The 23,093-nt window shown below is 43.7% G+C and overlaps 1 protein-coding gene across 9 annotated transcripts in view; it reads right to left on the minus strand.

The window, feature by feature from the left end:
* LOC309357635 (protein CEPU-1) overlaps window positions 1-23,093 on the minus strand; it is an 816,321-nt gene that overhangs the window by 12,488 nt on the left and 780,740 nt on the right. For all 9 annotated transcript variants that reach the window (XM_081889975.1, XM_081889974.1, XM_081889978.1 and 6 more), the window contains exons 5-7: window positions 12,439-12,573; window positions 11,218-11,338; window positions 8,468-8,619 (exon numbers count right to left, since the gene is read on the minus strand). In XM_081889975.1, coding sequence (XP_081746101.1) covers window positions 8,468-8,619; window positions 11,218-11,338; window positions 12,439-12,573 — 408 coding nt within the window. The remainder of the gene's footprint in view (window positions 1-8,467; window positions 8,620-11,217; window positions 11,339-12,438; window positions 12,574-23,093) is intronic.

Raw genomic sequence — 23,093 nt, forward strand, 5'->3', positions numbered from 1 at the left:
AAGGTTCACTCATTAGATTCTTTTCCTGAAGGATTTGTGTGAGAAAATAGTTCCTTCACATCTCCATCCATGGAAGTGGATGGTAATAATCATTTGTGTGCTTAAATAGCACATCTCAAGTATTCAAAGCACTTTGCATAACTTATCTCAATCATCTTTACAATGGCCCTCGAAAGCAGCCCAGCATTTTATGTGGGTGTTGAGGCTGAGAGATTGCGGAATTAGGCAAAACTTGAATTAGGGCCTGCTCCGCACACAGCCTTCTCTCTTAGCTGCCAGCCTACACACCTCCTCTCACAACCACATTAGCTCTGCTGAGCTTATTCTTTTCTCCTTCAAATGTGGCACATCAGGTTGTTTATGGAGGAATGCATTGCCCTCCCTCTTCATCATTTAGGAGCACAACTGCTCTATCAATTAAGATTAATGAGGGAATCAGGATTCTGCACTTTTTGGTCAAAACTGCAGGTCACCTGTGATGGCATGACACCTCAGGGACCTTGTCATGCCTCTTCCCTATTGATTTTAGCGCAGCATACCCCCATATTCAAAACATGGAGTCTGCGGTTGCCCCTAACAACGGTTGGGCCTAGAATTCTGGCTCTCAACAGGAGACCTCTTATGAAATTAGCTTCCCACTAGATTAAGGCACTATGCGGAACCAAAGTGAAGTCCTGCAGAGTTTACAATGTAGTCACACAAAAGGTGTTGTGGGAGGGTGGTGCGGAGGGGAAGAAAGTGATTTGCTAAACTAAGATTAGTACAGGATGGTACAGTGGGACCCTGCTGTAGTTTAATTATCTGACGATCCCTCTGTGAACAGCAGACTGATTCTCTGCCCCTGCATTGAGCTCCTTTAAGGCTCTCTGCGGTTCGCGAGATGGTGGTTGTTCCTTTATTGCATCTTAGTGGTGGGGAAATTAAAACACCTGCCTCACCTAAGAAAGAATAACCACTCTACATCTTGGATTTGTTCAGCGAAGAAATGTTCAACAAAGGGAAGAACGATTGCTGCTTTTGACATGATTGTCTGAGAGTTAGTTTTTGCCAACTAGGGAGTCCAGCCTGACCAAGCTTGTGCACACACGATACATTTCAATCATATTTCAAGCACATGGCTTCCCCCCAAATAATCCTGAGAACTGTAGCTGATGCCAACATAGCCGAAATTCCCATCCTCCTTAACAAACTACAGATTCCAGGATTTCCTTGAGGATGTTGTGCATTTTAAACATGCTTTAAATCATAGAATCATAGACACGTAGGGTTTGAAGAGCCCTCCAAGGGTCATCTAGTCCAATCCCTTGCAATGCAGGTACCACATCTAAATAATCCATGACAGATGGCCATCCAACCTCTGTTTAGAAACCTTCAATAAAGGAGAGTCCCACCTTCCAAGGTAGCCTGTTCCACTGGTGAATAGCTCCTCCTGTTCTAAGCCATACAACAAAATTCAGTGGAATAAAACACCCACCGTAATTTTGACAAGGATTTCAGTGAAGACCTGGAGCTCACTTATCAGAACCTTTCACAACCCCCATTGTACTAGAACTGTCCCAAGGTCTAGTGCAAGCCTGTGACAGCAGGGATGTGCATCAAAGCCTACAAAGGCTTCTGGGTCTGCTTCTACCTACACGGTACATATCTGAGGAACATATACTGAAGAGGACTAAAAGCCTTGGACACTGTTGTATTGTCTGTGGCATTGGGGAACTGTAATCCATGCAGTGCCAGCGAAAGCAATCTCACAAGATCCCTGGGCTCAGATACTTATGCTTTTGGTGTGGCTTCAGGGGAGGCCTCATATCATCTGGAACAATGTGGGATCTGAGACACGTAGAACTCCCTGCCATAAAATAGGTACTACCCATGCAAATTCACCACTGACCTCTGGTAGTCTCTAGAATTCAACTCCTAATACCACTTTAGGTCCAACTAAGAGCAAAACTACTTAATAATAATAATAATACCAACTGCACCATAGTAGTCACTCCTTGTGGTATTTCCACCTACCAGTTTCACCTTGGGAAACTTGGGCTACATGGAATGGGCTCAAGAGTATTCACAATTTGCAACCGTGCCCTGACATAAGAAGAGCCTGTTGGATCAGGCCAATAGCCCAATCTAGTCCAGCATCCCGTGCTCATAGTGGCCAACCAGATGTTTGCAGGAAACCTTCCAACAGGACCCAAGTACAAGAACAATCAATCCACCCCATCCCCGTGGTTTCCAGCAATTGATATTCAGAATATTGCCTTAGACCATGGAGGCAGAGCACGACTAGCTGCCATTGATAGCCTTGTCCTCCATGAATTTGTCTCATCCTCATTCAAAGCTATACACGTTGGCGGCCATTACTGCCTCCTGCAGAAGTGGGTTCCAGAGTTTCATCCACCCTGAATCATCCAGCATTCAGCTTCATTGGCTGTCCACAAGTTCTAGAGTTATGAGAAAGGGAGAAAAACTCTTCTCTACCTACTTGGCTGTGACATATAACTATGAAAGGCATAAACTAGCTTCATTTGACATTGAGTGTACATTTGGTAGCAGATTATTATTATTATTTTTGCAAGGCTGTATGACAGAACGTTGTGATGCATGTGATGGGAAAGATGTCATCAGGAATTAATCAATCAGCAGTATAAAACATTTTAGGCCCTGGTGTGGACACAAACTCTTGCTTGGAAGGCTGCATGGGATCAGCCTCTTGAAGAGACTGCTTCTTCTTTTACACCCCCTCAAAATGCTTACCTCCCACCACATGAATCCCCCTTGTGTTTCTAGTTTCTTCATTGTATGACAGCAGCAATGACATTTATTCTGAGTGACAGGGATGGAAGGATCTGTCAAATTTTGTTCCTTTGGTTTCTCGTTTTGCCAGTCCATATTTTGCAGCAAGTCCCATTGTGTTTTTCTCCTAATAAACACATATCCTTATGCAGTTTTGACTAATGCACACATTTTAGCACATGCTACCCTGAAATATGCATTTTTTTCCCCAAAACATTGTTTGCCTGGCGAACTGCAAAGCAAAATTCGGGTAGGCTCATATTTTGCAGGATTGCCGTGTTTCTTTTTGCGTATTATTTTGGAAACTGTCTACCGGATAGATTTGACTTGAGTGGAAACCTGCATTGAATTGCTCCTCCATCCCTACTCAGTGACTTCCAGGCTGCTGCCTCCTACGAATGACTCTCCAAATCCAGACCCTGGGCATTGTTTTTTAAGAGTTATTTATTTATTTATTTAATCTATTTAACAAGGCTTATATGCCACGTAATCATCAAAAAACATTCAAGAAGTTTCCACAAAACAACATAAATTAGTCATTAATAAAACTGATGAAATCAATGCTGAAAATAAGTGTTGACCTTCAATTCCTCTAAATTTAAGTAAAAGGAGCAGGTTTTTTAAAATGACATAATAAACTAAAATGACATGTTAAAATGGCATGTCTGACTTTGCTTTCCTAAACATTTTTTAAAAGCAAACGCTGAAAACCGTATTCTAAGACACCTGCTTAATATCAATAGGCAACAGTTCTAGAGTGTAGCTGCTAGCTAGTGTATGGGGTAGTACATGTGCTATCCCATTTGCTGCAGTTTCTAACATGCCATTTTATTTATTATTATTCAAATGGGGGGTGGGTTGTGCTTGTTTTTCAAGCCTTCTTGCCTATCCCAAGCCTTTGGGATGGGCTGGTGGAAATCTAACTCAATCAATCATTTAAATCACAAGAAACTAAAAGACTGGGACCCTAATTTCTCTTCCCACCTGTGACATGACCCATCCCACTTGTGACATACACAGAGATAGGCAAGCTGAAGCCCATGTAGGCAGGGATTCAGGTTTCTACAATTCTGCAACATCAGACTGCCACTTCAGATTTCAACAGGGCAAGAAAATGCTAATTCACTTGGGAAAGATTCTCAGCAGCATTTGGAGGCCCGCTCTTAGCTAGATTAATTTTCCAAACATGCAAATCTACAGTTCTCCAGTGTCTGAAGAGAAATGAAAGGGAAGGGCTCCTTAACCATATTTCTGCTGAAATACAAAGCGGTGTATAAATTAGCTAAGCAAATAAAAATTCCACTTGAGGCATTTTCTCACTAAAAGTGACCTTTCCCCAGTTGCTTTTCCACACAGAGAGAAAAGATGTGGGTAGCGGCAATGCTGTGGCAGAGAGACAGAGACAGACAGAGAGAGAGAGAAGGGTCAAGCAACTCCCGCCCCACTAGCAGCTTTCCATTGAAACTCACAGCCTCCCACGGCTGCTTTTCATTTAAAACAAAGCAAAATAACACAGGTTTTTCAGAAGATGGCTACATGATCTACAGTACATCCTCTTGTTTGGCCATGAAAAATAATTATATGTGGTCTGAAACACTGACGTTACCCCTGCCTGACATTTGGAGGGATTCCAGTGTGGACACCTAGAGATTCAGACAAAGGAATAAATTGAAATATTTAGCTTCTAATTCCAATCCAGTGGCCACTTTGACTTCCTCTGGGACTCAAGCAGTCCTAGGCTCCTATTTAATAGACTAAAGTAATATGGCACACAACACACAGGGGCAAAGGTTGCATCATGATGATCACCAGGCCAGGAGATACCAGCCTCTCTTTTACCAACGGTAGGAGAATGCAAGAGCCCCAATTCTAGTGGATGAACTATGCATGTCTCTTGTGTCCAGAGGCCTGGGATTCTTTGAAATAAGAAACTGGACTCATGCTGTGCTTAGAAAATGAGCAGGTTTCGTTTTCAGTTTCTTGCTGACCCACAGATTAGCATTCTTCCTTCCATAATTCCCCTTCTGGTTACTATGGAAGTAATGACAATGTATTTATGGGGAAACCTACTGTTCTGTATTGGTGCTCCTGGCTTGCCATACAAGGGACTGTCTGAGTCATCTCAGGGACTGGGCTTTTGGGGCCACATCTGCACCACACATTTAAAGCAGTACTCAACCAGTTTAAGCAGTTGCTACTTCCTCCAATTATCAAGGGAACTGTAGCTTGTGAAGTGGACAAAGAGCAGTTAGGAGACTCCTATTCCCATTACAACTACAAATTCCAGAGTCACTTGGGAAGAGCAATTGATAATTAAATCACCCTAAGCATTTCAGCTCTGTTAAGGGAAGGGGTGTGTGCGTCTCCTAACAACTCTCATCACCCTTAACAAATGACAGTTCCTAGGATTCTTTGGGGGAAGCCATGTCTGCTTAAAGCTGTGTCATGGTGCTTTAAATGGGTAGCGAGAATGTGATCTTAGCTCCTGTTCTGCATCAAAAGCTGTGGCTTCCTCCTCCACAGGCCATATTAATGTTGGTTTCATTGATGTACCCTCTGTGTGGCTTCCTCTTCATGTTGCTTTTCACCTACCTGTCTTGGGCTGGGTCACTCCATGCCGCATGGGACAGCACTTAAGCCATGGATAGGCAAACTAAGGCCCAGGGGCCAGATCCAGCTCAATCGCCTTCTAAATTTGGTCCACGGACGATCTGGGAATCAGTGTGCTTTCACATGAGTAGAATGTGGCTTTTATTTAAAATGCACCTCTGTATTATTTGTGGGGCATAGGAATTTGTTCATTTTTATTTTTATTTTCAAAATATAGTCCGGGCCCCCTCAAGGTCTGAGGGACAGTGGACCGGTCCCCTGCTGAAAAGGTTTGCTGACCCCTGGCTTAAGCCCTCTTAAGAGTGTAGTATACAACAGGGAGGTTATGTTAAAATGGTCAATAGACATGGACTGGCGTGGCTACTATCCCTACCACCCAGTATCAATCGGTTAAAGTGGGCATAGGAAGCCAGGAAAGTGGGGCACTCCAGATTTTGCTCCTCACCTCAGCTCCCAACTGGCACAGAAAGGCAGCCAGAACAGCTCTGCCTGCCACAACGTTGGAGAAGCGTGACAAATAAGCCAAGCAATTACAGCTGTCCCTGGCTGTGAGTGGTGTCAGATGGATCCATCACTCTAATCAGAGCTCTGGCATGTGGAGAAAATAGCTTCCAGATAAGGGTACAGAGCTCTTCCCCGCCTCCCTTTGCGAAAGTCAATTTTTTATTTCATGTTGCAGTAATAGAAAATGCGACTTGGAAGCAAACCTGGGATCACCGAGCCGCTTGGGTTGTTTATTCTCAAAAGCCTCACCTAACAGACTGCACTCTGGGGTGGCGATGTCAGAGGAGGCTCTCTGAGATGGTGGTGGTGGTGGCTGTTTTGTATATAGAGAGGAAATTTGTCCTCGCCACAACAGGTCCCCTCTCTGCTTGATTACCTGAAAGGGCAATACTCTGGAGGAGGAAATTTCTTAAGATGTATTTATAAAACGTGAGTTGAGGAGGGGACCAGTTATCTGATGGATCTACAATGGGTATATCAAGACTTCCCCAAATGAGGATGTTGTAAAGGGGTTAGAAGTTCTATGGTGTCCTATGGAGTTGGGATGGTTCCAGCTGCAAGTATTTAGTACTTCTTATCAGGCAACAATGGTACTTGAATGATCCCACCATGGGGCTATTTGGCTTCTAAAAATCTCAGAGGGGGATTGTGTGTATTCATGTTGTTCAAGTGTGGGGTAGGGGAGCCTCTGGATAATTCAGCTTCTTGGAATTTTATATGTTCTGAAGAAAGAGCTGAAAGTCTAGTGCTACAGTAAATGTTTCCCCGATTTAAGGCAGGAAAGTACTCTGTACTAGGCAGTTCTGACAACACTTCTGGGAGACACTGAAACAGGTGTACGTCAGAACAGGTGTGGGGAAAATTTCATCCTGTAGATTTCACTCAACTACAGCTCCCATCATCCCTTGCCATAGACCATGCTTTCTGGGGCTGATGGGAGTTGGACTCCAGCAAGACCTGGCAGGCCAATGATTCCCCATACTGATTTCAGGCAGTGGAGTGAAGAAGTTTGTTGGTGTAAGGTGCCAGAGAATCCCACAGAAAGCAGAATTCAAGGTGAATACTGGCATTCTTTTGGGGGGTGAAACGTCCATGCAGTTTCCAGGGAAGGTTATCTTCTCAGGTTGGTTTTCCACATCCATAGTAATGAATATGTCAAAGTCCACGTGTCAGTGAAGAGGAGGATGAAGTTGACTCAAGAAAAGTGGAATAGTGAAGCCCTTGCCCATTACAACTGAAGACAGTTGAAGTTATTGTGGAACCAGAAGAGTTGTACAAAATCCTGGACTGACTTTTGCCTTATTAGGAAGTTATAGCCTTCATTAATTGTCACCCTGGTGGCTTAGTCCACCTCATTTCTTGTCCCACTCTTTGAGAGTAGCATTTGACAGAAGCCCCACATCCTGAAAGCTGTTGACATCTGCAGATGTCAGGGAAAGATGCTCAGTGGTAGAAATACTGCATTGCAGGCAGAAGCTCCTGAGTTCAATCCCTGGTAAATTTGAGTAGGGCTAGTAATGTCCCTTGCCTGAAGCCAAGGGAGTGCTGCTACCAGTCAATGTAGACATTTCTGAGCCAGATGGACCAGTGATCTGACTCAGTAAAAGCTACTTCCTATGCTCCTAAATATTAGGAGTAAATATAATTTGTAAAGATTTAGTTGTCTATCCAGTGGCATCCCAAGGATAAGAGGCTAAGGAGGGAGGCTAGTCTTTCATGACTCTAATAAATGTCATGGATGCAGCACTTGTTCAGCCCTTGTGGCAGAAAATATAAGAGCCCTGCTGGGTCAGACCAAAATCCACATTCACCCCATACATTTAAAGGTAAAGGGTAAAGGGACCCCTGACCATTAGGTCCAGTCATGACCGACTCGGATTGCGCGCTCATCTCGCTCTATAGGCCAAGGGAGCCAGCATTTCTCCGCAGACAGCTTCCGAGTCATGCGGCCAGCATGACTAAGCTGCTTCTGGTGAACCAGAGCAGCACATGGAAACGTTGTTTACCTTCCTGCCAGAGTGGTACCTATTTATCTACTTGCACTTTGACATGCTTTCAAACTGCTAGGTGAGCAGGAGCAGGCACCGAGCAATGGGAGCTCACCCCATCGCGGGGATTCGAACTGCCAACCTTCTGCTCGGCAAGTCCTAGGCTCTGTGGTTTAACCCACAGTGCCACCCGTGTCTTATACATTTAAAGCACCACAATACCACTTTAAAACAGTCCAGGCTGGGGGTGGGGGATAGGGGTCTTCTGACAACTCTCAATACTCTTAGTGAACTACAGCTCCCTGAATTATTTGGGGGAAGCCAGGACTCTTTAAAGTGGCTTCATGGTGCTTTAAATGTATGGGGTGTATGTTGCCCTAGTCTAGCAGTCTGTTACTACAGTGGCCAACTTGGTGCCAAAGGAAAGCCCATGTGTAGGACATGAGTCCAGTAGCCCCCCTGCCCATCTTTCCCAGACTTGAAAAGAGAGGGTTTTTTAACTCACCTGTCCACCCCTCCCGCATCTCCTTGACCATATACGATCCCACTGGAATACCAGGACATGCTTTACTTACCGTACAGAATGATGCTGGCGTTGGTGTTTCCTAGCTGGTTGTAGGCCACACAGGTATAGTTTCCATAGTCCTGCTCAGAGACATTGAAGAAAGTCAGGCGGGAGAAGAAGGCCTTGTTTTCCACTTTCAACCCTTTCTGTCCTTCAATAAGCCTGAAATAATTGGAGATAGCAAAGATAAAAAGAGGAAGACCAAGAAATGGTGACAAGTCCATGATGGAAGCTAACAGAGTTAGCTGGTGTTGCTGCCTATAACTGCATTCGAGCACCATAATTAGATCTGAGCATTCACCAGGGGGCAATTCTGGTGCCATTTTTGGGTCCACGTGATCAGTTCTATGGAGAGATTTCATCAAAAACATAAAATTGGAATGGGTTATCTAAGTCTTTTATCTGGAGCTGAGAAACACTTTCGTGACGTGGGATCATTGGATTCAAGCGTCCTTTCCTTCTGCAGATCCTGCCAGAACAAACAGCTCAAGGCAGAAGATCCCTTTGCCAGCTGCCTTTTAAGGAGACTCCATTGATTTGTCCACAGCACAGATAAACAATTCCATTGCAACGTGCACTGGCTCAGTGAATTCCAAAGGAGAGGACTGTGAATTCTAATGCTACACCAGAAAGGACCTTCAAATCAGATTGTAGTAGGAAGGGAGGGAAGAGGCCAGCGAGTTCCATAGTTTAACTATGTGCTGCATGAAGGACTTTCTTTTGTCTGACCTGGATCTTCCACCATTCAACTTCCTTGAATGTCCATGTGTTCCAGTGTTATGAGAGAGGGAGAGAAACTTTTCTCTATCTACTCTATCCATGCCATGCCTTGTTTTACACACTTCTATCACATCTCCTCTTATTTGTCATTTCTCTAAAGTAAAGAAGATTCAAACAACAAGGAACAGACACTAGGCAAAGGAACAGGATGCAGCTGAAGAACTCTACAAAGTGTCTGCTGGGGGAATGAAATGAGGTTGCTGAGCATATTTGGCAGATGTAAGACACTTTAGTTTTTTTCAAACAGTTACATCCCCCCATAGCCTGTGTCTCCCCCCTTTGGTACCTCGTTCCCCCACCCTGATACTCTTGTATGCTGTTTAAAAGAAAAACACAAAGTGTGTGTGGCTTTATTTGTGTGTGTGCTATGCTTAGCTAATTTTCCCCACAGCCTCTTGCTCTGTGTTATTGCCCTGGCTTTTGATCCTGACTGACAGCACATTGGAAGCTCACCACGTGATCCACAACTTAAAACAAATGCCTTAATCAAATGGACAATATCTCCAAATTTGTGTTTTCAATGGACCTCTGCACTGTGGAGATAATTAGCGGAGGAGAGCTCCAAGGTCTGGGGATTTCTGTGGGAATTACACAAGCAGAGAATGATTCTAATTTGATAAGTAAGTCTCACTCACAAACTGGGGTGGAATTGTTACAGTCGAGCCTTGCTGTACCAATGAACTTTGGCAATGAGGGCTGCTATTAAGCATAATTCCATGTTAGACACACAGATGAGGATATTGGGGTGAAGGGGCTGTGCCACATGCAGAAGATTACCACTTGCTTGCAGTATTATTACTCTTAACTCAGTGCCATCAATCTACTTTGCTGAGCAGCGTACAGGGAAAAGGTCCCTAATTTTAAGGAGCATACAATCTAAGACCCCATCTGTGCCCTGCATTTAAAGTAGTACTGTGCCACTTAAACATTCCAGGCTTCCACCAAAGAATCATGGGAACTGTAGTTTGTGAAGGGTGTTGAGAGTTGATATTCCCCTCTACATTACCCAGAGTTCCCTGGCAAGGGTGACTGATTGTTAAACCACTATGGAAACTGCAACTCTGTAAGGCATATGGGACTCTTTTAACAATTGTCAGCACCCTTAAGAAACTATAGTTTCCATGATTCTTTGGGGAAACTTTGACTGTTTAAAGTGGTACCATAGTGCTTTAAACATATAGGGCAGATGGTCTCAATGTTGACAATGGGGATAATAAGAAGTTGGGTGGAAGAAGCAAAAGTAGCAAGCGAGTGTAAAGGCAGGGATTGAAGACAGCGAAGCTAAAGGTAACATTGGACAAATGCCTGCAGATTCCCTTACAAGTTTGGAAGTTAATCCCCCTGCTTTGAAACATAAACAGATGGTTGGGTGGGTGGGGGGATTCATTCAATTTGCATTTCATTGTGATCCTACTTAATTAACCCCTTACAAACCAAAACATGAGCGAAACCTTCCAAAATGTGCCCTTTTTAAAATTTTGCACTGAAGTTCTCTGAGAAGAGAGAGAGTACAAAACATGTATAGTAGAGGAAATATATATAATAGTGACCATAGCCTCCCTGCCTCCAGGCACATATATGTTAACCGGAATTGCATTGAAAATACATACAGAAAGAGAAAAGAATACAGAAATGGGAATGGGTTTTGTTGTGCAAAGAGTTTTTAGTAGAAAATATGTGCTACCCTATTTATGGAAATGGGAGCAAACTGAATTTAATAAATTTGGGGAAATGAGAAACAGGAAAACTAAAAGTGAAATTCATCCTTCCATAGAATTAGCCCCAGTTCTTTATCCACACTCAGTCGCTGAACGACTGCAGAGAAATCTGCTCATCTACCCCACCAGCACCATGCTGACTGTGCTTAGGGTGGAGCAGCTGTCAGTTTTCTAAGAGAGCAAGTAAATTCTGATGCAGTGATGGTGAGGATAGGTCCCGCTGAAATACCCTAATATCAGTTACAACTAATCCTTCATGTACCTTTTGTCATCCTTGTACCACTGGAACTCGGCTGATGGAACTGCAGAGGCCTCACACTGGAGGATGCCTTTTTGTCCCACCGGCACCCCGGTGTTCTTAGTATCTGAGATGTATGGCGGATCTGTAGAGAAAGAGACAAGTTGAGGGGTTGTTCTCTGTGGCTTTGGAAAATCACTTTGCTCTGCAGTTGCTTCAAGATCCTTCCCCTCTCCAGAGTTTTGCTTGTGCCAAAAACAAACCACCAATGGCAGAAGGTTCCTTGGCCAGATGCACTTGAAGACTCAGTGACCAGATCCTGGTAGTGAACACTCAAAGACTATTTTACACGCATTCTCAAAGGAACCAGTTCCAAACTATCTCTTAGACACTACCACTGCCCACACAGTTCCACTTTCTAAATCAGTATGCAAGCATGCAGACAAGTGTGACCCATTCATTGGGTCAACTGGACATTTGGCCTAGGCAGCATCATTTCTGCTGGGGTGTCACTAGAAAGAGATGCTCCCAATTTACCATGTTCAGCCCCCTTTTGGAAGATTTACTGTGGTGCAACAAATGTAGGTTTGTAGCTCAAATGCAAAGCATGCACTTTTCATGCAGGGCACCATATCCAACATTCTTTAGTGAATGGTTGAGTTTTACTGTTCTGCAACAGAGGAATCCAACACAACCGTCGCACTAGCACAGGCATAGACAAACTCGGCCTTACAGATGTTTTGAGACTACAATTCCCATCATCCCTGACCACTGGTCCTGTTAGCTAGGGATGATGGGAGCTGTAGTCCCAAAACATCTGGAGGGCCGAGTTTGCCTATGCCTGCACTAGCAGAACTCATGCAACAGAATGGTCAATCCACAGCACAATAAAGTGACCAGCAATCTGCTTATGCATTTTCATGCTCAATGACATTCTGCTAGCACAAAACCTTTTTTTTTTTTTTTTTTGCCAGTGAAACAAGTATACTGCTACATAACTTTAACTTAGGGCTACATTGGGTACGGCTCAGAAGGTTTCAGGTTGGACCAACTTCATGTAAGGTAGCTTCATATGTTCTTATTTTATCTCTTGCAGGTATTAAAAGGTGCAGAGAATATGCCAAGGAAACACAGAAAATGCACCAAGAAAGACTGTGGAAATCCTTCCAGCAGCACCCCCCCACACACTACTGCTAAGCTGCAGCAACCTACACCCTGCCCTGCAACAACCTACCCAATACTCACAGTTCACTGTGACTTTTACTCTCCGCACAACAGGAGTGGCAACATCGTTGGATGCACTGCATTCGTACTCTCCTGACTGCTCCCGAGTGATGCCGGTGATCTCCAAGTACTCGTCTTCGCTCATGAATCCCACAGCTGCAGAAGAAAGAAAAGGATCAACCTTAACCATGCAGCAGGACAATGTGGCTGGTGAGATACCTAGAAACAGTGCACAATGTTCTCTGGGCATGCATCTTTCACCTGGCACTGCTGCTGTTGATGGGAGTTCTAGATACAGCCCTTAAAACGATCCTTTCCATTTGTTTGCCTGGATATCTTGATGTGGAGGAAAGGAGCATTATATATAAATGAGGTGGTAGGCAGCCAAGCTTGGCAGGCTGCCATTGATAATCCACGTGCGGAAGACACCAAACCCGCTGCCTCCTTTGAAAATGTGTGTAGGGAGCAGGGAGTTCCCTTCACTGTCAAGAGGAGAAATCCACGGTCCATGGCTTTCAAGCCGAATCAAAGTGCACACTTAGCCTCATTTAGCTTACGTTGATGACCCCCTTCAGAAGACTTGAGTCATGCATTTGTACACACATTACCAAAAGAAATAAGAGTTCTTTGCTGCAGTGGTGGGGGCAGTTGGTAAAAGGAGAGAGTCTCCATAGTACTAGAGATATGTTTAAGGTATAGACATAAACTGGTTTTGCCCCAGTTTCACTGCCATGGCTGCCACCGCCGCCTCAGTAATATCAAGAACCGGAATGTCATGAAAGGGATAAGCAAAAAGGAATCCACCCCTCCCCAATACAATTCCCAAGGCTCAAAGGTTATACACACAGCATAAACTCAAAGCACATGGCTTTTTCCAAAGAATCCTGGGAACTGTAATTTACCACCCAAGAGCTGCATTTCCCAGCACCCTTCACAGACTACAATTCCCTGCATTCTTTAGGGGAAGCTATGTGCTTTAAATGTATGGTGAGTATGCAGTCTTGGGATAAAGTAAAATGAGGTAAAGTAGTTTCAAACTGGATTGCATTTGCAGTTCAGACATTCCCTCAAAATGCAAAACCATTAGATTATATCAGCATTAAAATACCTTTGGTATAGTGAGTCATTTTTTTTGCAAATTGGAAAGTTCAAGTTTGATTTTGAAATGTGGGGAAAGGAAGGAAGAAACTTTACCAATCCCTTTAAAGGATGGCAGAAGGGTGAGGAGGAAGAGAGACATAAATAGAGCTGTCTTATTTATTTCTCTTAAATCTCCCCATCTCCTTTATCAAATCTTTTGCAGCCCGGGTGTTGTAATTACTGAGCAGAGCATCTCTGAGACCGGTGTCACACTTAATATTCCTATTAATTTTAAATGTTAGTCCTTGGTACATATGTGTGGCAATTGGTGTCATATTTTAATTAGTCTTGCCCTACACCATCTGAAATTAATAATAGCTCGAATTACCAGTGTAATTTATAAATTAACATTGCTGCAGCATTAGGAAATAAATTAGCTGTGGACAGCTGTTTCTGGAACTGGACGACAATGGCAGTGAGAATGTTTTATGGGGGGGGAGACACAGTACACACATATAACGTGCCCCCCAAACAGGGACTGAGCTAGTTATACAGGAAGACAAAATGCCCTTCTGCAAATACCCAGGGGCATGCAAAATCTTGCAGTGAGAGCTGTACTTCTGCAGTCCTCTTATAAATGACAGTACCCTTACAGCACATGGGTGCATCTCAAATACATTCCTGGGAGGGTGCAGCAGTGTGAATGAGAGATGACTGTGCCAGCCAGGATACTGCATAGGGACCACGATGGGAACCAAAATCCCTCTTTATCATTACATTCACCAGTGCCTTCCCATTACTGATTATTTCCTCCCCCTCATCCCAGACGGCAGACTGTACAGAGGCAGCTACGCCTTGAGGCTCCCTGGTTGCCGCAAGAGCTCTGTGAACTCCTGCTACAGGCCAGCAGCACCCACTGGGGGCCTCCCCTCTGTTATCAGGGAAGGAGAGAGGGGGTCTGCAGTGCTCCCAGGGAAAAAAGAAAACAGAAGCTGGAAATGTCAAGCAGTTACTGAACTATTTTCCCCCAAGTCCTTCCCCTGGAGAGACACAGAGCCAGCAGGAAGGAAAGTCCTCAATGTCTCTGCTTTCCCTCCTTCCAAGGAAAACAAACTCTGGGAAAGTGCCTGGAACGCTTTGAATCTCTCATCACTCAGAAATTGGGGGGGGGGGGTTGGCATGCAACAATACAAAAGCTGTCTTCCACACCTCTGATAAAGCAAAGGTTCCTACTGATCCCCAGAGGGTTGCTGCAACCCCAAATTATAACCTGTGCAAACATGTCTAGCAGTGCACCAGACCACTCTCTCTTTCACACACACCAGCAATATTATTAGAGGCCTCCTGTCAAAGAATGATGAATTTGGACAGGATTGCCAAGAAAACCACCTGTAGCCAATGGATGGCCCATGTTTATAACTGACAGGTCCTGATCTCAGACCCTCCAAGTGTCCCTATTTTCCAGGGACAGTCCCAGATTTACAGAAGCCATCCCAGTTTCTGATTTGATCCTGGAATGTTCCACTTTTCCTTAGGACATCCCTATTTTCATCGGAGAAATGTTGGAGGGTATGGAGTTAAGTGACTCCTGAGCCAAGGAGGTAGGTAACTATACAACCTTCAGAAAACATCTGAAGGCATCTATTTAATGTTGTATTATATATATTGGAAGCTGCCCAGAGTAACTAGGCAACCCAGTCAGATGGGCAGGGTATTATTATTATTATTATTATTATTATTATTATTATTATTATTATTAACATCCCTATTTTCATCAGAAAAATGTTAGAGGGCTTGCGATCTTATTTTCTCAAGGCTGCAGATTGAAAACAATGGTTTCTCAAGACAACACCCTACTATAAATGTGGGCAGCTTAAACATGCTTTCTGAATATGTAGCCGTCCTTTACTAAACCCTCATGTCTTCCAAACATGATTTGTTCCTTACCTTGGAAGGAGAAAGGATTAAGAGCCCTTGTAACAGAAAGAGCCTTGCTTTGCTTTTCAGAGAATTGTTTTAAAAGAGGGTACTTAGTTAACTTCTCAGCCAAGTCTTTCACAGAAATGAATAAATTGGATGGATCTACTTAAGTCAGAAATAGTCGCTGCCCCCTGTAGCCTTCCATACAAAAACTCAGACCTTGTTCTTTTATTCCCTGCTAACCTTTGCTTAAAGTCAACTTTTTGGAATTTGGAAACTTTGGTGAAATTCTCATGGGTGAGTTTTCAGGGTTTTTGTTAAGACTGATTTACTTTTGAGGTGGCTGGTGGGTGTTTGTGGGTGTGTTTTCTTTCATGCTACCAATCATCTCCCCAGTGGCCTGCGCTCTGCAGCTTCCCTGGGTGTCCAGGCTTCAGTGAAAACCCAGAGAAAGGTATCATGAGGCAACTTCTCCCAAGAGTCCCACTGGGTGAGGCCAAAGGCCTGTCAGTACTCCAGCATCCTGTTCTCGCAATGGCTAACCAGATGCCTGTGGGAAACATGCAAACAGGGCCTGAGGACAAGAGCATTCTCCCTGCCTCTGGTTTCCAGCAGCTGGCATTTAGAGGCATACTTCCTCTGACAGTGGAGGTAGAACATGGGGAGGCAAACTAAGGCCCGGGGGCCAGATCCGGCCTAATCACCTTCTAAATCTGGCCCATGGATGGTCCGGGAATCAGTGTGTTTTTACATGAGTAGAATGTGTCCTTTTATTTAAAATGCACCTCTGGATAATTTGTAGGGCATAGGAATTTGTTCATTTTTTTTCTTTCAAAATATAGTCCGCGCCCCACACAAGGTCTGAGGGACAGTGGACCAGCCCCCTGCTGGAAAAGTTGCTGACCCCTGAGGTAGAACATAGCCATTGTGGCTAGTAGCCATTGATCACCTTTTCCTCCAAGAATTTGCCTAATCTTTTTAACAACATCCAATTTGGGCAGCTTCTGGTGCAATGTTTCCTGGAAAGAGAAAGAACAGGTTTTTTCGCCACCACAAGGTGATTTCAAAACCACACACTGAACTTATTTGGAAACTATAACATGCTCTGAGAACAAAGCAGAAATGTTGGAGCCTCTTTCACAGGGGAAGAACATTTTCAAGAAATTGGAAGGTGGGTTTGTTTTTTGTTTTTGTTTTTTGACACAGCATTAATTTTAATTCCTACTCAGGGGACTCTCTCAATGAATTGAAAAGGAAGGTGGGGGTTGAAGTTCAAGGGGGGAGGAACAAGTCCACACATTCCAAATCTTCCACAAACACCCACACCTCCGTCTCAAAAACTCCTGAAGAGCAGCTGCGCTAGCTGGTTGTGGCAAAACGAAATGAGTCCTGTCACACCTTGACGAATGACTAATAAATTGTGACAGCAGCTTTTGAAGGAAAGAGCATATTTCCTCAGTCTGCCCCTCAGACTCTTCTACCTCACAGATGAACTTTTTAGAGGATCCCTTCCCGAGAAGCCTGAAAGGAGCTGAGACTTGTTGATGCATCATTATGCAACCTGTGCCTTCCCTATTGCCTCGATGATGAATTGTTAACATCCGGATGCCTCTGAGTTCCCAGTTCTGGGATTCCCTTAGCACCCTCCCTTAGCTTTGGGGGAGAAAATGCTGAGCTCATCAGTATCCAGCATAACTGATGGGCATGGTGTTGAAGGCATTATTCCAAAATCAATATCCTTTGGTTTGGGTGGAGGGGTTGCGGGTGGGAGAAAGGAAAAAAACACAACTGCAGTTTTGTGTTCCAAGAGCTGCCCTGAATACACTGAAATAAATACACATGAAAATGGGGTAAGGATCCCTTTATGGCTGACCTAGAATCGGCGTCCCAGTAGAACAGTGTGTTCTGCTGATAAAGTGAATATGAAGCCAAGAGCCTGAATACAGTCCATGCACAAATTTCACTTCTCTCTGTAATATATATATATATATATATATAGAGAGAGAGAGAGAGAGAGAGAGAGAGAGAGATAGAGAGAGAGAGAGAGGGGCAACAAAAACCTCGCTGGCTTCCTAATTAACAAAGAACTGAGTTTCTTCCCTCAAATAGATGCAGGCCATTTAACAAGCATAGCCCACACTGGAGCATGTGCCAAAACTCCCAAGCAGCTGGAAAAACACTACACACCTCATTGCCGGTGTGTGGATTGTTCCTGAGGTAAAAGGGAGTTGGACTTGATTTTGTCAACACACAACAGACTTCAAAGTAACTTTGTGGGCAGGGGTGGATAGGTCACTGTGTTTCCTGCCTGTGTCACTTTTGCACAAGGACCCACTGAAATTAATAAGACACAGCCAGGGCCGGATTTAGGTTTGATGAGGCCCTAAGCTACTGAAGGTAATAGGGCCCTTTATATGTCCAGCTGTCCTTTGTCAATAACAAATTGTCACTTTTTGTGTTGAATCTATACTATATGGTAATTTATGGACCTAATAGGTATCTAAAGCCACTTGTACATAACAAAATAATTTTATCAAAGTAATTGTTGAACTGAAGTACAATTAAGAAGAAGTATATTTGGGGGCCCCAAGAGAGTGGGGCCCTAAGTGATAGCTTGTTTAGCTATAAACACAACTAACTTAGGTCTGTTCATTTCCATGGGTCTACTCTAAGTAGAAGACAGCAGGATATGATTGTGCATGTGCACATACCCACACCAATCGTTTTGGTTAGTTTGGGAAACCTCTGGACAACTGTGTTCCAATCCCCACATTAGTTCAAGAGCAGGTCAGCTCATACTGGAATTCACAAAGATGGAATCTGTCAAACATCCCAATCATGTGGGTAATTTTTTAAAAATAAAATCTCTGAATGCGAGGCAGGAAAATTCAGCACTAAAAGCTTCCCTTCTCTCTCTTTGTTCTTCCAGGATAGTGCAAATTAAGTTGAACATGGAATGAATGATGATCCCAGCAGGGAAAGCTAAAGGCACATGCTCAAGGTCACTTAAGATGGATTTGGTACCCTTTAGCACCCTTTAATCACTCTGCTGTGCTAGGAGTCAGGGTGGCTAAAGGGGGCAAAAGATGGATTGCCCACCACTATCACACTTTCAATGAATGTTTATAGGTGAAGTAGAAAGCCGGATCCATGTTAATAGTTACATGAATACAGAATGAACACCACATCATGTGCCAGCATCAAGAAAAGGCTAGTCTCCAGGTGACCAGTTTCATGGCTTATGGAGAGTCAACTATCAATCCAATGCGTAGTAGGACAGAGGTTAGAAGTGTTGTGATCTACCATCAGTAATTCCATCCTATCTACAACAGAGGGTGTACCCATTGGCTCAGCTGAGAGACCAGCAACTATTAGCTCCTCTCCTCCTTGAACTCTCTCCATTCGAGCTGTTACTAAGAACTAGTGTATGAGCTTTATTTTTTCTCTCCTCCTGCTTCCCCAGTCCATTTTCCTTTTGTGTCGTGTCATTTAGACTACAAGGCTGATGGCAAGGGCTGGCAGAACTGATATCTGGAAGCCACTCTGACACCCTTTCCATTTTCAGCTGAATAAATACTTTACTACAAATAGTTGAAAGGGACGCGGGTGGCGCTGAGGTCTAAACCACAGAGCCTAGGGCTTGCCGATCCGAAGATTGGTGGTTCGAATCCACACGATGGGGTGAGCTCCCGTTGCTCAGTCCCTGCTCCTGCTAACCTAGCATTTCGAAAGCACGTCAAAGTGCAAGTAGATAAATAGGTACCACTCTGGCGGGAAGGTAAACAGCATTTCCGTGCGCTGCTCTGGTTCGCCAGAAGCAGCTTAGTCATGCTGGCCACATGACCTGGAAGCTGTACTCCGGCTCCCTCGGCCAGTAAAGCGAGATGAGTGCCACAACCCCAGAGTGGGCCATGACTGGACCTAACAGTCAGGAGTACCTTTACCTTTACCAATAGTTGAAACAAAGCAAGAAACAATAACATTCTCCAGGTTATGCAGGGGTCACATTGCAAAAGCAGCAAGTGAATGTCAGAATGGGGTAGAAGTGGAAATCAGAAGTCAAGGCAGATAGACAGGAAGATTGAGTTCTTCCCTTCTTCTATTTCTCCTTCTTCTGTTGCTGTCTGCACCTTCTTTCTTCTCTCCCCTATTTCTACTGCTGGATGTATGCTGCTTGGCTCCTGCTTTCTCCCGTGACACAAGGTTAGTGGGCATACACAACCTCATTCTACCCTCCATGTTGCTGCCCTGGGCTGCTGTTGGCTTACTGGAAGCCCAACAGGAGCAATGGCAGACTCTGGATGCACTGAAGTGAGCACTGGGAAGCTGCTCACAGCAGGCCTCTGAACGCTTCCACAATCGGCCTCAACATAAAGGGTGTTCACAAGTTACATTCAACAAGTGAACAATCTGTACAGACTGTTCAGCTGTACACTCATGCACTTATTCACAAGCAATGAGTGTATAGTCTGTGTACACCATAGTTGCACTGTAGAAGCAGAGATGCAGAGATGTAGGGTGGCATTGATTTCAATGCAGCGCCGTTTCCATTCTGCTGCAGCTTGGCTTCTGACAAAAGCTCCGTCGTTCATCTCACTGTAGCAGAATTTTTACATACTTGATTATTTTATCCTTGTGGTATTCCACACCATTCATTTAAGTGCAGAGGAAGCACAAAGCAAATGGGGAGGTGGTATTGATCAATTATGTAATGATTGCATATAAACAAAAGCAACTGCATTGATTTCTGTTCCAGATATGGAGGGAATAAAAAGCACCAGCAATTTCCACTCTTTCAGTGTCCTTATCAAGTAGTATGCTATCATCCACAAAAATACTTACACAGTATTTGTGAAAAGACATCTTGAACCACCGTGGTGTAGTGGTTAGAGCTCTGGATGTAGACCTAGGAGACCAGGGTTCAAATCCCCACTCAGCCATGAAGTTAACAGGATAGCCTTGGACTAGTCACTACCTCTCAGCCTAACCAACCTCACAGGGTTGTTGTGAGAATGAAACAGAAAGAATGAGAATGATGGACAGTACCTCAAGCTCCTTGGAGGAAAAGTGGAATATAAATGAGATAGATAAACAAACAGCATGCATCTAATTCTCCAAAACCATCTCTCTCTCTCTCTCTCTCTCTCTCTCTCTCTCTCTCTCTCTCTCTCTGGTATTTGTCTCCCCCCTCCTTTTACTATTATTATATTATGTATGTTGTGTTTTATGTGGTAAACTGGCCTGTGGTCTCTTGATGAATGGCAGAATATAAATTTAATAAATCCAAAAATGAAATTAAGACTCTCATCTGGGAAAAACCCTGTATGAAAGTACATGGAGTAGGGATTTCCTTACGAGTTTTGTGATGTTATTGTTCCATTAAATAAAATAAAATAAGAACCCAAAACACTTTAAAGTAAAGCTGTATTTTGATGGACACAAGAGCAGTAAATAAAATCTAAAGCCATAAAGCTTTTTAAAATCCCAATCCAGCTGAGACCATTTAAGTGCACCGCCTAGCAAATAAAACACGGATCCCGTTCCAAGCCGGATGTTTATTTGCCAGATTCCAGCCTGCGGAATACATTATTATCTTTTCCCAACACCTCTTTGCCCCTATAAAATGAGATTTAATATAGTCTTTTCTGCAGCATACCCTGCTGGATGCTACCAGCCATTTTATCTCTCCACTGAGGAAGGCACAGATTGAGAGTAATTGCTGAACCACAACGCTCCATGAGCCCTGTCCCTTTACTTTCTTCTTTTTGCCTGTTTATAATGGGAAGCCTTGTTGAGAGACTCGGAGACAAATTTTGTGCATTAGCGACCACCAGGAATGGAGGAAACAAATAGACTGGACCCAGGGAGTGGGGCAGGGGTTAAGTCAACACAATCTGTAAATAACAGCATGCACTCTGGCAAAAAAGCAACAGAACACAGAGGAGGTTATGGTTTCCAAGGTCCCAGGGCAGCTGGCACATAGAAGATGCATTTATTTATGGTACCTATAAGATAGAAGGGAGAGAGTTTGGGGAGGTAGCATAGGAGCATCTCAAGGTACTTGAAGACAGGGCCAGATTAAGACCTTTAGAGGGCCTAAGCACTTGAAAGATTTTGGGGGCCCCATAATTCAAAATATAAAAAACAATAAACCGTATATCATTAATCTGTATTATTACGTTGTTGTTGCTGTTGTTTGTTTGTTTGTTTGTGTGTGTGTGTGTACACACATGCATTTTTTTTTCATTTATCCTGGGAGCATTTTTTATGCAACCTGGTTCAGCTGCACCATATGGTCCCTGGTAAATCCGGCAATGGAAAATTTATGTCATGCCCTCCTTGCCTTGACACCCTAAGCATGTGCTTATTTTGCTTAATGGTTAATCCAGCCCTGCCTGCAGACATCCTGCTTATTCAGTGTTCATCCTGATTCACTTGCACAAAGCTTATGGGGTGCTTAGACTATGTCAGGTCTTTATAGAATCATAGAAATGTATGGTTGGAACAGACCCTACAGGTCATCTGGTACAACACCCTGCTATGCAGGTATCACAACTGAATCATTTACATTGGGTATGGGGAATAATGTGGCCAGGTGAGCAGTGTGACTGCTTGCCTAGTCAGCTGCCTGCGTAGTAACAAAAAGAGCCCCATTTTTCCCCCTTCAAAGGGATCTTTTAAATTGGCTTAGGACTGAACCAGTAGAGGACGGTCTTCTGTGAAGGGTCATCTGGGTTAGGCACAATTCAGTTGCTCAGTCCCACTCACGTGTCTCAGAGAGTCAGCACTGATCTGTTTATGGGGGAGTTATATGACAGTGAGCACTCATCATCTCATTAATCCTTCATCCCATCCTTTGCACTGCATTTTCCCATCAGTTTGCATAAGGAAATCTGTTTCTTTGTTTTTAATTTTAAAAAGTGGATTTGTTATGCTAGATCAGAAGAGTACTATAATCCACTTTAATTGGGTGAGTTTCAAGATGCTCTTGGATCCTTCCCACAAAACAGTGATGGTCTAGAAGTCTCCTTAGTATACACAGGCATACCTTGTATTACTAATAAAATTGGCAAGATTGCAATGCTGTTATACATAATGCTATCATACAAGCCTATGTACAGGTAGGTAGCGGTGTTGGTCTGCTGTAGTCAAAACAAAATAAAAAAAGTTCCTCCCAGTAGCACCTTAGAAACCAACTAAGTTTGTTATTGGTGTGAGCTTTCGTGTGCATACATACTTGGTATCTGAAGAAGTGTGCATGCACACAAAAGCTCATACCAATAACAAACGTAGTTGGTGCTACTGGACGGAATTTTTTAATTTTGTTTTGCATACAAGCCTATGGTGTGACCACATCTGGAATACTCTATAGAGTTCTGGTTGCCTCACCTCAAAAAGGATATTGCAGAGTTGGAAATGGTCCAGGAAAGGGCCACCAAAATGTTCAAGGGGATGGAACAACTCCCCTATGGGGAATGGTTGCAGCATTTTTGACTTTTTAGATTATAAAAAAGTTGAGTGAGACGCATTGTGATAGAAGTTTTTTTTAAAAAAAAAATCTGCATGGCTTGGAGAAAGTGGATGGAGAAAAGTTTTCCTCACTCTCTCATAATGCTGTAACTCATGAACATCCAATGAAGCTGAAAGTTGGGAGAGCAAGAACAGAGAAAAGAAAG

The sequence above is a fragment of the Podarcis melisellensis genome (assembly GCF_964234715.1).
Source record: "Podarcis melisellensis genome assembly, chromosome: 15".
Lineage (NCBI taxonomy): Eukaryota > Metazoa > Chordata > Lepidosauria > Squamata > Lacertidae > Podarcis > Podarcis melisellensis.